The sequence below is a fragment of the Pristiophorus japonicus genome, chromosome 2, assembly GCF_044704955.1.
Source record: "Pristiophorus japonicus isolate sPriJap1 chromosome 2, sPriJap1.hap1, whole genome shotgun sequence".
NCBI classification, from domain to species: Eukaryota; Metazoa; Chordata; class Chondrichthyes; family Pristiophoridae; genus Pristiophorus; species Pristiophorus japonicus.
The window spans coordinates 370,737,936-370,752,935 of record NC_091978.1 but is presented as its reverse complement, the minus strand read 5'-3'; the positions used below and the strand labels follow the sequence as shown (position 1 = coordinate 370,752,935).

Below are 15,000 nucleotides of genomic sequence, written 5' to 3'. Positions count from 1 at the left end.
TCCTGGCTGAGGATGACGTTCCGAAAAATGCAGAGCCAAAATCGACAGCGGAATAATTGGACAAACCACAAGTCTTCAAATCCCTTCCTGGGGTCTGTCAATGAAACATTGCCCCCTGCTGGGCTCGAAGACAATTTTTTGCCCATTATTGGCATTGCAGAATACAGCATAAATATATTGCTATAAATAAATATTTTTCGTGAGTTTGCCATGAAATAAGCAGGTCCACTCCTTACAGGAGACGGGCAATTTTCGCACTTTTAAGAACATAAGAATTAGGAGCAGGAGTCGGCCATTCGGCCCCTCGAGCCTGCTCCGCCATTCAATAAGATCATGGCTGATCTTCTACCTCAACTCCACTTTCCCGCCCGATCCCCATATCCCTCGATTCCCTTAATATTCAAAAATCTATCGATCTCAGCCTTGAATATACTCAAAGACTGAGCCTCCACAGCCCTCTGGGGCAGAGAATTCCAAAGATTCACCACCCTCTGAGTGAAGAAATTCCTCCTCATCTCAGTCCTAAATGGCCGACCCCTTATCCTGAGACTGTGACCCCTGGTTCTAGACTCCAGAGCCAGATAATTTGTATTATAACATTATCATCATCATCATAGACAGTCCCTCGGAATCGAGGAAGACTTGCTTCCACTCTAAAACTGAGTTCTCAGGTGACTCTACAGTCCAATACGGGAATTACAGTCCCTGTCACAGGTGGGACAGGCAGTGGTTGAGGGAAGGGGAGGGTGGGACTGGTTTGCCGCACGCTCCTTCCGCTGCCTGCGCTCGGTTTCTGCATGCACTCGGCGACGAGACTCGAGGTGCTCAGCGCCCTCCCGGATGCACTTCCTCCACTTAGGGCGGTCTTTGGCCAGGGACTCCCAGGTGTCAGTGGGGATGTTGCATTTTATCAGGGAGGCTTTGAGGGTGTCCCTGTAACGTTTCCTCTGCCCACCTGGGCATATTATCTAAGAACTTTAGAACACCATTCCACAAGGCATTCATGTCTCGGGCACTGAAAGTGGACTTGGCATTTGGAGACGAATTCCACACAAGGGTCTTCAAAATTAGCTGGGTCGGTGAAATATTTAAGCACATAAGTTGCTTGTTCTTTAAATAAAAATTGCATTGTTCAACCACTTCAGATCAGTTCCAGTCTAGACGTTGGGGGGGATGGGGGGACAGGGCGGGGGAGGGGACAGGGGGGGAGAGGGGACGGGGGTGGGGGGGGGAAATCGCACACTATTCCTGATCCTTATTGAAGCCCAAACATTCGCGCTGGAAGTGCAGTTACATGCACATTGGGTGAGACTATTAAGGGGAAAGATAACATAGAAACATAGAAACATAGAAACATAGAAAATAGGTGCAGGAGCAGGCCATTCAGCCCTTCTAGCCTGCACCGCCATTCAATGAGTTCATGGCTGAACATGAAACTTCAGTACCCCCTTCCTGCTTTCTCGCCATAACCCTTGATCCCCCGAGTAGTAAGGACTTCATCTAACTCCCTTTTGAATATATTTAGTGAATTGGCCTCAACTACTTTCTGTGGTAGAGAATTCCACAGGTTCACCACTCTCTGGGTGAAGAAGTTTCTCCTCATCTCGGTCCTAAATGGCTTACCCCTTATCCTCAGACTGTGACCCCTGGTTCTGGACCTCCCCAACATTGGGAACATTCTTTCTGCATCTAACCTGTCTAAACCCGTCAGAATTTTAAACGTTTCTATGAGGTCCCCTCTCATTCTTCTGAACTCCAGTGAATACAAGCCCAATTGATCCAATCTTTCTTGATAGGTCAGTCCCGCCATCCCGGGAATCAGTCTGGTGAACCTTCGCTGCACTCCCTCAATAGCAAGAATGTCCTTCCTCAAGTTAGGAGACCAAAACTGTACACAATACTCCAGGTGTGGCCTCACCAAGGCCCTGTACAACTGTAGCAACACCTCCCTGCCCCTGTATTCAAATCCCCTCGCTATGAAGGCCAACATGCCATTTGCTTTCTTAACCGCCTGCTGTACCTGCATGCCAACCTTCAATGACTGATGTACCATGACACCCAGGTCTCGTTGCACCTTCCCTTTTCCTAATCTGTCACCATTCAGATAATAGTCTGTCTCTCTGTTTTTACCACCAAAGTGGATAACCTCACATTTATCCACATTATACTTCATCTGCCATGCATTTGCCCACTCACCTAACCTATCCAAGTCACTCTGCAGCCTAATAGCATCCTCCTCGCAGCTCACACTGCCACCCAACTTAGTATCATCCGCAAATTTGGAGATACTGCATTTAATCCCCTCGTCTAAATCATTAATGTACAATGTAAACAGCTGGGGCCCCAGCACAGAACCTTGCGGCACTCCACTAGTCACTGCCTGCCATTCTGAAAAGTACCCGTTTACTCCTACTCTTTGCTTCCTGTCTGACAACCAGTTCTCAATCCACGTCAGCACACTACCCCCAATCCCATGTGCTTTAACTTTGCACATTAATCTCTTGTGTGGGACCTTGTCGAAAGCCTTCTGAAAGTCCAAATATACCACATCAACTGGTTCTCCTTTGTCCACTTTACTGGAAACATCCTCAAAAAATTCCAGAAGATTTGTCAAGCATGATTTCCCTTTCACAAATCCATGCTGACTTCGACCTATCATGTCACCATTTTCCAGATGCACTGCTATGACATCCTTAATAATTGATTCCATCATTTTACCCACTACTGAGGTCAGGCTGACCGGTCTATAATTCCCTGTTTTCTCTCTCCCTCCTTTTTTAAAAAGTGGGGTTACATTGGCTACCCTCCACTCCATAGGAACTGATCCAGAGTCAATGGAATGTTGGAAAATGACTGTCAATGCATCCGCTATTTCCAAGGCCACCTCCTTAAGTACTCTAGGATGCAGGCCATCAGGCCCTGGGGATTTATCGGCCTTCAATCCCATCAATTTCCCCAACACAATTTCCCGACTAATAAAGATTTCCCTCAGTTCCTCTTCCTTACTAGACCCTCTGACCCCTTTTATATAGTGCTTATTTTATGGGACCAGTAATCCAGAGGCCTGGACTAATGATCCAGAGACCCCGAGTTCAAACCAACTCCCCCCCCCCCCACGGCAGCTGGGGAATTAAATTCAGTTAATTGAATAAATCTGGAATAAAAAGCCAGTGTCAGTAATGGTGACCATGAAACTACCGGGTTGTTGTAAAAACCCCTCTGGTTCACTAACGTCCTTTAGGAAAGGAAATCTGCCGCCCTTACCCGGTCTGGCCGATACATGACTCCAGACCCACAGCAATGTGGTTGACTCTTAACTGCCCTCTGAAATGACCCAGCGAGATACTCCGTTGTACCAAACCGCTCCGGCAAAGTCAGCACTGTGGGAGCACCTTCACCACACGGACTGCAGCGGTTCAAGGCAACAGCTCACCACCATCTTCTCAAGGGGCAATTAGGGATGGGCAATAAATGCCGGCCTTGCCAGCGACGCTCAGATCCCAGGAGCGAATGTTTTATTAAAAACACGTATGCCCCGCCACCTCCTCACCCTCAGTTGACACCGCCAACATTCAATGCAAAGCTTCAAACGTGATTAACAGCCACCCGGGTAAGGTGCTTTCTCCACGGGAATCTATCCTGGGACAGAGTCAACATCTTGAGGAAAGGAGAGGTGGTGAATGGGGGGGGGGGGGGGGGCGGGGGAGGGAATAGACAAAATTATCCAGGAAATTCTCGGAAGTGATGTCCTCGGCAGCAATGGTGAGGCGACAACATTTCCGGGGGAACCCTACTAAGGAGCCAATATCCTCAGGGCAGGAGACGACATTATCCTGGGCTCCTTGTCCAGGAGATATGTAGCACTGATGCATCAGCAACTGGAGGTGGCCCATAGGACCAGCATCACGATCATCATTTAGTGGCCTTACTTTAAATGGTGACAGAGGGCAGCGGAAACGTTACAAGGGACACCCTCAAAGCCTCCCTGATAAAGTGCAACATCCCCACCGACACCTGGGAGTCCCTGGCCAAAGACCGCCCTAAATGGAAGAAGTGCATCCGGGAGGGCGCTGAGCACCTCGAGCCTCATCGCCGAGAGCATGCAGAAACCAAGCGCAGGCAGCGGAAGGAGCGTGCGGCAAACCAGTCCCACCCTCCCCTTCCCTCAACCACTGTCTGTCCCACCTGTGACAGGCACTATGGTTCTCTAATTGGACTGTTCAGTCACCTAAGGACTCATGCTAAGAGTGGAAGCAAGTTTTCCTCGATTGTGAGGGACTGCCTATGATGATGATGGTAATGATTACTTTAAATACTCTCCCGAAACCTCTCTTTCCCCCTTAAAAACCTACCCTCTTTAGTCAAGCTTTTGGTCATCGGCCCCTAATATCTCCATTTATGGCTGGGTGTCAAATTAATAATCGCTCCTGTGAAGCGCCGCGGGACATTTTAACTACGTTAAAGGCACTATATAAATGCAAGTTGTTGTTGAAATGAATAGCACTAAAGAAGGTTCTGCAATGTTGTGTCTGGAGGTAGTGTGCCCACCACCAGGAACAACTCTTTACATTCAGTTTTTCCCGGATTTCGTCCGACACCAACGTACTGCGTTTGATTCTTGGACCTGTTTTTCCTGCACCTGTAACATAAAACCATTTGTACAGCATTACATATTCATTAAGGACATTCTGTACACAAATAATAACTGCGGTCTTTGCGGGGTATCCATAAACCTATGTGCATTGTTTCTTAAAGAATCATAGAATAGTACAGCACAGGAGGCCATTCGGCCCATCGAGTCTGTGCCCTTTCGAAGACCAATCCAGTCAGTCCCCCTCCCCCCCTGATCTTTCCCCGTATTTTTCTCCTTCCAATATTTATCTAACTCCCTTTTGAAAGCCGCGATTGAGTCTGCCTCCACCACCCTCTCAGGCAGCGCGTTCCAGATCCTAACCACTCGCTGCGTAAAAAGGTTTTTCCTCGTGTCCTGGTTCTTCTGCCAATTGCCTTAAATCTGTGTCCTCTGATTCTCCACCCTTCCACCAATGGGAACAGTTTCTCTCGATCTACTCTGTCCAGACTCCTCATGATTTTGAACACCTCGATCAAATCTCCTCTCAACCTTCTCTGCTCCAAGGAGAACAACCCCGGCTTCTCCAGTCTATCCCCGTCACTGAAGTCCCTCATCCCTGGAACCATTCTCGTAAATCTCCTCCGCACCCTCTCCAAGGCCTTCACATCCTTCCTAAAGTGCGGTGGCCAGAATTGGACCCAATACTCCATCTGGGACCAAACTCGAGAAAGAGGGGTCATCAATTTAAAGTAATTGGGGGGAGGTTTAGAGGGGATTTGAGGGGAAATGGCTTCACCCAGAGGGTGGTGGGGGTCTGGAACTCACTGCCTGAAAGGGTGGTAGAGGCAGAAACCCTCACCACATTTAAAAAGTACTTGGATGTGCACCTGAAGTGCCGTAACCTACAGGGCTACGGACCGAGAGCTGGAAAGTGGGATTAAGCTGGATAGCTCTTTGTCGGCCGGCGCGGACACGATGGGCTGAAATGGCTTCTCTGCTGTAAATTTCTATGATTCTATGATTCTAAGAAAGAACTTACAAGGAAGTTATGCTAAATCTTTATAAATCACCGGTTAGACCGCAGCTGGAACATTGAGTCCAATTCTCGGCACCGCACTTTAGCAAGGACATCCAGGCCTGGCGAGGGTGCGGAGGAGATTTACCAGGATGGTTCCAGGGATGAGGGACTTCAGTGAAGTGGATAGACTGGAGAAGCTGGGGTTGTTCTCCTTGGAGCAGAGCAGGGTAAGGGGGAGATTTAACAGAGGTTGGAATACAGAAGGGAGGAAGTTATGCTTGTGTTGTACAGAGTCTTGATCAGACCCCATCAGATAAGGCGAATCAAGAACATAATCTTAAAATTATAGCCAAGCTGTTCAAGAGTGAAATCAGGAAGCAGTTCTTCACACAAAGTGGTGTTGAAATCTGAAACTCTCTCCTCAAAATGCTGGGACCATTGGAGCTTTCAAGACTGAGACAGATGGATTTTTGTTGGGGAAGTGTATCAAGGAATAGGGTCAAAGGTGGGTAAGCAAAGTTGAGCTACAAACTAATAATGATCTGAATGAACTGCCAAGCAGGGTCAAGGAGTTACTTCTCTCATCATCTTCCGATGTTCACAGGACATGTACACAGTTTTAATTAGTCTTCACATTGGTATGTATATGATACACAAGATCCTGCAAATCCCCTAGGTGGACAGACGCACCAACGTTAGCGTCCTCGACCAGGCCCACATCCCCAGCATCAAAGCACTGACCACACTCGACCATCTTCGCTGGGCAGGCCACATTAACAGACATGAGACTCCCAAAGCAAGCGCTCTACTCGGAACTGCTAAACGGCAAACGAGCCAAAGGTGGTCAGAGGAAACGTTACAGGGACACCCTCAAAGTCTCCCTGATAAAGTGCAACATCCCCACCAACACCTGGGAGTCCCTGGCCAAAGACCGCCCTTAAGTGGAGGAAGTGCATCTGGGAGGGCGCTGAGCACCTCGAGTCTCGTCGCCGAGAGCATGCAGAAACTGAGCGCAGGCAGCGGAAGGAGCGTGCGGCAAACCAGTCCCACCCTCCCCTTCCCTCAACCACTGTCTGTCCCACCTGTGACAGAGACTGTAATTCCCGTATCGGACTGTTCAGCCACCTGAGAACTCACTTTTAGAGTGGAAGCAAATCTTCCTCGATTCCGAGGGACTGCCTGTGATGATGATGATTTAACTTGAAGCTCAACGAATAAGAGAGACTAATCGATGTTTTGATCTTGTTTTAATACATTCACAGGATGTATAGAGCGCCGCTAGTGGACTACTGTGGTAATGCAACTGCTGCGGTAAATACAATAAAAGTCACGTGACGTGACCTTCTATGTGTGCTTTAGTGATGTCGTAAGAATATATCACATTGGTGTCGCTGGCAGGGCCGGCATTTATTGCCCATGCCTAATTGCCCCTTGAGAAGGTGGTGGTGAGCCGCCTTCTTGAACCGCTGCAGTCCGTGTGGTGAAGGTGCTCCCACAGTGCTGTTAGGGAGGGAGTTCCAGGATTGTGACCCAGCGACGATGAAGGAACGGCCGATATATTTCCAAGTCAGGATGGTGTGTGACTGGGAGGGGAACGTGGAGGTGGTGGTGTTCCCATGCGCCTGCTGCCCTTGTCCTGCTAGGCGGCAGAGGTCGTGGGTTTGGGATCTATGAGACAACAGCGCTAAAAGCAGCCCTTTCTATACACCCTGGCCCCTGAAATTCAAACAAGAGAGTCTGAAATATAAGCCCCAAAAGAAGTGGCTTTGTGTGCCAGAGTGCCGGGTTTATGTGTGAGATGTAACTCACAAGCTGTAATTAGGACAACAACAACAACAACTTGAATTTATATAGTGCCTTTAATGTAGTGAGACGTCCCAAGGTGCTTCACAGGAGGATTATGAGATAAAAAATTAGACACCAAGCCGCAGAAGTAGAAATTAGCGCAGGTGATCAAAAGCTTGGTCAAAGAGGGAGGTTTTAAGGTGCGTCTTGAAGGAGGATAGAGAGGTAGAGAGGTGGAGAGGTGGAGAGGTTTAGGGAGGGAGTCCCAGAGCTTGGGGCCCAGGCAACAGAAGGCACGGCCTCCGATGGTGGAGCGATTATAATCAGAGATGGTCAGGAGGGCAGAATTAGAGGAGCGCAGACATCTCAAAGGCTTGTGGGGCTGGAGGAGAGTACTGAGATCAGGACACCCATGTCCAAAAGTACTGCCATCAATATAAGACAGTCACTAATAAACCCAATGGGGAATTCAGGAGAAACTTCTTTACCCAGAGAGGGGTGAGAATGTGGAACTCGCTGCCACAGGGAGGGGTTGAGGTGAATAGTATCGATGCATTTAAGGGGAAGCTGGATAAACCCATGGGGGAGAAAGAAATAGAAGGATATGGTGATGGGGTGAGATGGAGAGGGGTGGGAGGGGGCTGGTGTGGAGCATAAACCCCGGCACGGAGCGGTGGGACATAAACCCCGGCACGGAGCGGTGGGACATAAACCCCGGCACGGAGCGGTGGGGCATAAACCCCGGCACGGAGCGGTGGGGCATAAACCCTGGCACGGAGCGGTGGGGCATAAACCCCGGCACGGAGCGGTGGGGCATAAACCCCGACACGGAGCGGTGGGGCATAAACCCCGGCACGGATCGGTGGGACATAAACCCCGGCACGGAGCGGTGGGGCATAAACCCCGGCACGGAGCGGTGGGGCCCAATGGCCTGTTCCTGGGTCGTACACTCGATGTAATCCTTCGAGGCATTGATACGATGCGGATTTCAGAGACTGCACAAAACAAACATACCTCCTATAGATCAGGTAAGAGGCGATTAGCAGTCCCGCGAGGACAAAGACCACGACAGCCACCGTCAGCGCCACATCCTCCTTGCTCATTGGTTGCTGGACCAGTTCAAAGTGCATACACCTGGCGCCAGTGTAACCCTTCGTGCACCTGAGGGTGGAGAACGTGGAATTAATGAAAGGTGTGCACACCTGTCCCACAAACACCTCATCCCCGTCAGCAACAACCGAGGCAGGTGGATTGCCTCGTGTTCCGTATTGTTCAGTCACAGGATGAGGGCATCGCTCACAGCCAATATTTATTGTCCGTCCCTAATTGCCCTCGGAAAGGTGATGAAATAACTGTGGGGATTGCTCCCATTCAGGAGGGGCATTTCAGAGACAATCGCATTGCTGTGGGTCTGGAGTCACATATCAGCCAGGCCGGGTAAGGGCGGCAGATTTCCTTCCCTAAAGAGACATTAGTGAACCCGATGGGTTTGTACAACGATCTGGTAGTTTCATTTCATGGTCACCATTATTGGCCAAATTTAAATTCCCAACTGCTGTCATAGGATTGGAACTTGTGTCTCCAGATGATTAGTCCAGGCGCCTGGATTACAGGCCCCCTAACATAACCACTGCGCTACCGTACCCGATATAAAAAACAGAATAAAATGTAAGGCACAGGCCTTCAGTCAGTGGCTCAGTGGGCATCACTCTCACCTCTGAGTCAGGAGGTTGTGGGTTCAAGTCCCCCAGAGACAAGAGCACAAAAATCTAGGCTGACATTCCCAATGCAGTGCCACACTGTCAGAGGGGCAGTACTGAGGGAGCGCCGCACTGTCGGAGGGGCAGTACTGAGGGAGCGCCGCACTGTCGGAGGGGCGGTACTGAGGGAGCGCCGCACTGTCGGAGGGGCGGTACTGAGGGAGCGCCGCACTGTCGGAGGGGCAGTACTGAGGGAGTGCCGCACTGTCGGAGGGGCGGTACTGAGGGAGCGCCGCACTGTCGGAGGGGCAGTACTGAGGGAGTGCCGCACTGTCGGAGGGGCGGTACTGAGGGAGTGCCGCACTGTCGGAGGGGCGGTACTGAGGGAGCGCCGCACTGTCGGTGGGGCAGTACTGAGGGAGCGCCGCACTGTCGGAGGGGCAGTACCGAGGGAGCGCCGCACTGTCGGAGGGGCAGTACTGAGGGAGCGCCGCACTGTCGGAGGGGCAGTACTGAGGGAGCGCCGCACTGTCGGAGGGGCAGTACTGAGGGAGCGCTGCACTGTTGAAGGTGCCGTCTTTCGGGTCAGACGTTAAAACGAGGCCCCATCTGTCTGTTCAGTGGCTGTAAAAGATTCCGCAGCATAATTCGGGGTCGGGTAGTTCCCCCGGTGTCCCGGCCAACATCTGTCCCTCAATTAACACTAGCAAAAAACAGATTATCTGGTCATTTATCTCTTTGCCGATTGTAGAACCTCGATGGGCGCAACTTTGCTGCCACATTTCCCTGCAACATAACAGGAACAACACTTCGAAAGTATTCCATTAACTGTGGAGGCTCAGTCATTAAGTATATTCAAGGCTGAGGTCGATAGATTTTTGGACTCTCGGGGAAATCAGGGACTCAGGCAGTAAAGTGGAGTTGAGGTCAAAGCTCAGCCACGATCTTATTGAATGGCGGAGCAGGTTCGAGGGGCCGAATGGCCGACTCCTGCTCCTAATTCATAGAATAGAATCATAAAAAATTTACAGCACAGAAGGAGGCCATTCGGCCCATCGTGTCCGTGCCGGCCGACCAAGAGCTACCCATCCTGATCCCACTTTCCAACTCTCGGTCCGTAGCCCTGTAGATTACAGCACTTCAGGTGCACATCCAAGTACTGTTTAAATGTGGTGAGGGTTTCTGCCTCTACCACCCTTTCAGGCCGTGAGTTCCAGACCCCCACCACCCTCTGGGTGAAGACATGTCCCCTCTAATCCTCCCCCCAATTACTTTAAATCTATGGCAATTCTTATGTTCTTATAATTCATTGGTTCTTACCTGCAGTAGTGTAAATTTTCACGTGCAATATACACACAGTCTCCATTTAGACAATAACTTTCCATTGAACTGGGGCACTTTGATCTCATCTCAGCTACCCGGGGAATTATTACATTGGAATCTGCTTGGACAAAAACACAGTTCAACAGCATAGTGAAGGACTTTGAATATATCCTAAATATTAGAAATTAAGTTGCAGGTGAAAGACATTTATAGCAAAGACAAGTCAAACAGCACAAACGTCGTTGAACCCTCGATATAGTTGACCTTTCTCATTTATTTCCCACCCCAAGTTTTCTGGGAATGTGGCCGCCAATTTGTGCACAGCAAGCTCCCATAGCAGCAACAACAAGGGTACGTGTCATGTATGTATGCTTGGGGTTACTAGCCACCAGGTGGCGCCACTGTCGGAGGTCATTGGGCTGTATGCGCGGCCCAGGTGTAAAAGGCCAGCCATCACTTTGGGCCCTAATAAAGCAGAGCCAGGTTTGTACCTGTGTTAGTTTGCAGTATTCAGTGTATTGAGTTATTACATACATAACAGTACGTTAACACAGTGATTATGTTACTGGACCAGTAATCCCGAGCCCGGACTAACGATCCGGAGACCTGTGTTCAAATCCCACCACGGTAGCTGGGGAATTTAAATTCAGTTAATTAAATAAATCTGGAATAAAAAGCCAGTGTCAGTAATGGTGACCATGGAACAACCGGATTGTCGTTAAAAACCCATCGGGTTCACTGATGTCCCTTTAGGGAAGGAAATCTGCCGCCCTTACCCGGTTTGGCTGATATGTGACTCCAGACCCACAGCAATGTGGTCAACTATTAACTGTCCCCTGAAATGGTGTTCCTGAATGGGAGCAGTTGTTTCAAGAAGGCGGCTCACCACCACCTTCTCGAGGGCAATTAGGGATGGGCAATAAATGCCGGCCTTGCCAGCGACGCCCACATTCCAGGAACGAATAATAAAAAACATGTGATAATGACCAGATAATCTGTTGTTGTTATGTTAATTGAGGGATAAATATTGGCCCCAGGAAAAGAGAACGCCCCTGCTCTTCTTCAAAATAGTGCCACGGGATCTTTTACGTCCACCCGAGAGAGCAGACGGGGTCTCGGTTTAACGTCTCATCAAAAAGTCGGCACCTCTGACAGTGCAGCACTCCCTCAGTACTGCACTGGAAATGTCTGCCTAGATTATGTGCTCAAGTCTCTGGAATGAGACTTCAACCCATGACCTTCTGACTCAGAGGTGAGAGTGCTACCCACTGAGTGACAGCTGACATCTGACGTTGAAGTCAATGGGAAAGAAAATTGGGGAGGGTGCGAAACGGACTGCCCATTCGACAGGGCAAAGAGATAGCCAATGAGACATGGCATAGAGATAGCCAATGAGACAGAGCATAGAGATAGCTAATGAGACAGAGCGGAGAGATTGCCAATGAGACAGGGCAGAGAGATGGTCAATGAGAGAGAGTCGAGAGATAGCCAATGAGACAGGGCAGAGAGATAGCCACTGAGAGAGTAGAGAGATGGCCAATGAGATAGGGCAGAGAGATAGCCAATGAGACAGGGTGGAGAGATAGCCAATGAGACAGGGCGGAGAGATAGCCAATGAGAGAGTAGAGAGATAGCCAATGAGACAGGGCGGAGAGATAGCCAATGAGAGAGTGGAGAGATAGCCAATGAGGTAGGGCGGAGATATAGCCAATGAGACAGGGCGGAGAGATAGCCAATGGGACAGGGCGGAGACATAGCCAATGAAACAGGGCAGAGAGATAGCCAATGAGACAGGGTAGAGAGATAGCCAATGAGTCAGAGTAGAGAGATAGCCAATGAGACGGGGTGGGAGAGATAGCCAATGAGACGGGGTGGGAGAGATAGCCAATGAGACGGGGTGGGAGAGATAGCCAATGAGACAGGGCGGAGAGATAGCCAATGAGACAGGTTAGAGAGATAGCCAATGAGAGAGAGTGGAGACATAGCCAATGAAACAGGGCAGAGAGATAGCCAATGAGAGAGAGTGGAGACATAGCCAATGAAACAGAGCAGAGAGATAGCCAATGAGACAGGGCAGAGAGATAGCCAATGAGACAGGGTAGAGAGATAGCCAATGAGACGGGGCGGAGAGATGATCTGTGATGTGGCAGTTCGGGATCCAAATTCCTTTCCAAAGATTTGTACAGGATTCTTGAATCAAAAGAAACTATGATATGAATGAGGGAAAAGTAATGTGTCAGAATAGATAGTTTTACCTGTGGTGTTGCATTCAGGATCCCGCTGTCCTGGGGCACATCGTGGCCTGATTGTCGTACTCTCACTGCTATGATACAGGCACAATTCTGTTGGAAAAAGAGGCAGAATTAGTGATAAGCTTACTTTGATACTATGCCTGACTATGTCCTTAGCATATCCCAAAGTATCTCACATAGAAGCTTCATCATCATCATAGGCAATCCCTCGAAGCGAGGATGACTTGCTTCCACATCAAAAAGATATGTGTTTCAATGAAGGACCTAATATTCCAGGTCCAGAATTACATCCTGAAGGGTGGAAGATGAACTGTGGGTGGATTGTTTTAACGTGGAGTGACCGTTGCACACCAGCCACCACACGGGGCTTGACAGAGCGAGGTCTAGGTCCAGTGACAAGGGTTAACCAGGACGACTGGAGACCAGCTCTGCTGCACGGACCCAGTGCGCTCACATATCGCAGTGTGGGCTGGGCCCGTGCTGCCCCTGGGCCCTTGCCTCTCCTTGGCCCCGAACTCACGCCTCTCCTGGGCCCCGATCACGTCCCTCTACAATCTCTCGCTGCTCCTTCGCCCCGACCTCGCCGCTCCTGCTGTACCTGTCCACGCTCCAATCACCGACCTGGACCTTGATGACGTCACTCTTTGCTGCCGTCACCCTCCTGCACCAGCTCGCGCTGTACCTTGCCGCGGTACACCGCCACACTGCCCCCGGGGCCGCCGCATCTTTCATGGCCCCGACCTGCGAGAGACCATCAGCGACATAGAAGCTTACAGCACAGGAGGAGGCCATTGGGCCCACCGAGCCTGTGCCGGCTCTGTGACAGAGCGATCCAATCAGTCCCACTCCCCCCGCTCTTTCCCCACAGCCCGGCACATTCCTCCCGTCAATTATTTATCCAATTCCCGGTTTGAAAGTTACTATTGAATCTGCTCCCACCGCCCTTTCAGGCAGCGTGTTCCCGGTCACAACAACTTGCTGTGATAGAAACATAGAAACTCTGGGGCCAAGTTTCGGCCTGAGTTGCTCCTGTTTTTTTGGAGCAACTGGTTTAGAATGGAGTATCTTAGAAATTTGAATTCTCGGCATTTAGTTTGCTCCAGTTCTAGTCAGTTAGAACAGTTTCACTTTGGAACAGAATTTTTTTTTCAAAAGGGAGCGTGTCCGGCCACTTACGCCTGTTTTCAAAGTTTAGGCAGTGAAAACTTACTCCAAACTAACTTAGAATGAGTAAGTGAAGACTTTTGTACGTTCGAAAAAACCTTGTCTAACACTTTAGAAAATCAGGCGTAGGTTACAAATTAGGCGTGGGGAATGGTGGTGGGGGGGGTTTAAAGGGAAGTTTACAAACATTAAACACTTCAGTTTTACAAATAAAGAATGATCATCAATAATAAATGATAAATACATCAATAAATCAACCAATAAATCAATCAAAAAAAATAATTTTTAAAAAATTTAAAAATCAATAAATAAAACATTTTCTACTTACCAACTGCAGCACCGGGAGTCCTCCAACAGCGTGTTGGGACACCCCCCCCCAGTGTGTCTCTGTCAGTGTCTCTATCTCTCTGTCTGTCTGTGTTTGTGTTTCTGACAGCGAGGGGAGGGGGAGAAGGGGGAGGGGGGAGAGGGGGAGAAGGGGGGTGGGAGGGGGGAGGGGGGTTTGAGGGGGAAGGAGAGGGGAGAAGGGGGGGAGGGAGAGAGAAGGGGTGGGGGGAGGGGGAGAAGGGGGGAGGGAAGAGAAGGGGGTGGGGGGAGAAGGGGGTGGGGGGGAGGGGGAGAATGGGGGAGAGGGGGGAAGGGGGGAGGAAGGGGGGAAGGGGAAGAGGGGGAGAAGGGAGAGAGGATGTAGGGAGGGAAGGAGAGAGGCTGTAGGGAGGGAAGGAGAGAGGAGGGAGGGAGGGAAGGAAAGAGGAGGGAAGGAGGGAAGGAGAGAGGATGGTGGGAGGGAAGAAGAGAGGAGGGAGGGAGGGAAGGAGAGAGGGAGGGAAGGAGAGAGGAGGGCGGGAGGGAGGGAAGGAGAGAGGAGGGAGGGAGGGAAGGAGCGAGGAGGGAGGGAGGGAAGGAGAGAGGAGGGAGGGAGGGAAGGAGAGAGGAGGGAAGGAGAGAGGAGGGAAGCAGAGAGGAGGGAGGGAAGGAGAGAGGAGGGAGGGAGGGAAGGAGAGAGGAGGGAGGGAGGGAAGGAGAGAGAGAGGGAGGGAGGGAAGGAGAGAGGAGGGAGGGAGGGAAGGAGAGAGGGAGGGAGGGAGGGAGGGGTAGGGTGAGGGGGGAGGGAGGGAGGGAGAGATGGGGGGTGGATGGGTGTGTGGGGGGTGGGTTGGGTGTGGGGGGTGGGGGGGGGGGTTG

The 15,000-nt window shown here is 50.5% G+C and overlaps 1 protein-coding gene across 1 annotated transcript in view; it reads right to left on the bottom strand.

Annotated features, from left to right (window-relative positions):
• Window positions 1-4,503: 4,503 nt before the first annotated feature.
• LOC139231967 (uncharacterized) overlaps window positions 4,504-15,000 on the bottom strand; it is a 21,367-nt gene continuing 10,870 nt past the window's right edge. The window contains exons 3-7 of the mRNA XM_070862544.1: window positions 13,273-13,392; window positions 12,655-12,802; window positions 10,397-10,517; window positions 8,391-8,537; window positions 4,504-4,639 (exon numbers count right to left, since the gene is read on the bottom strand). Of these exons, the coding sequence (XP_070718645.1) occupies window positions 4,504-4,639; window positions 8,391-8,537; window positions 10,397-10,517; window positions 12,655-12,802; window positions 13,273-13,392 (672 nt within the window). The remainder of the gene's footprint in view (window positions 4,640-8,390; window positions 8,538-10,396; window positions 10,518-12,654; window positions 12,803-13,272; window positions 13,393-15,000) is intronic.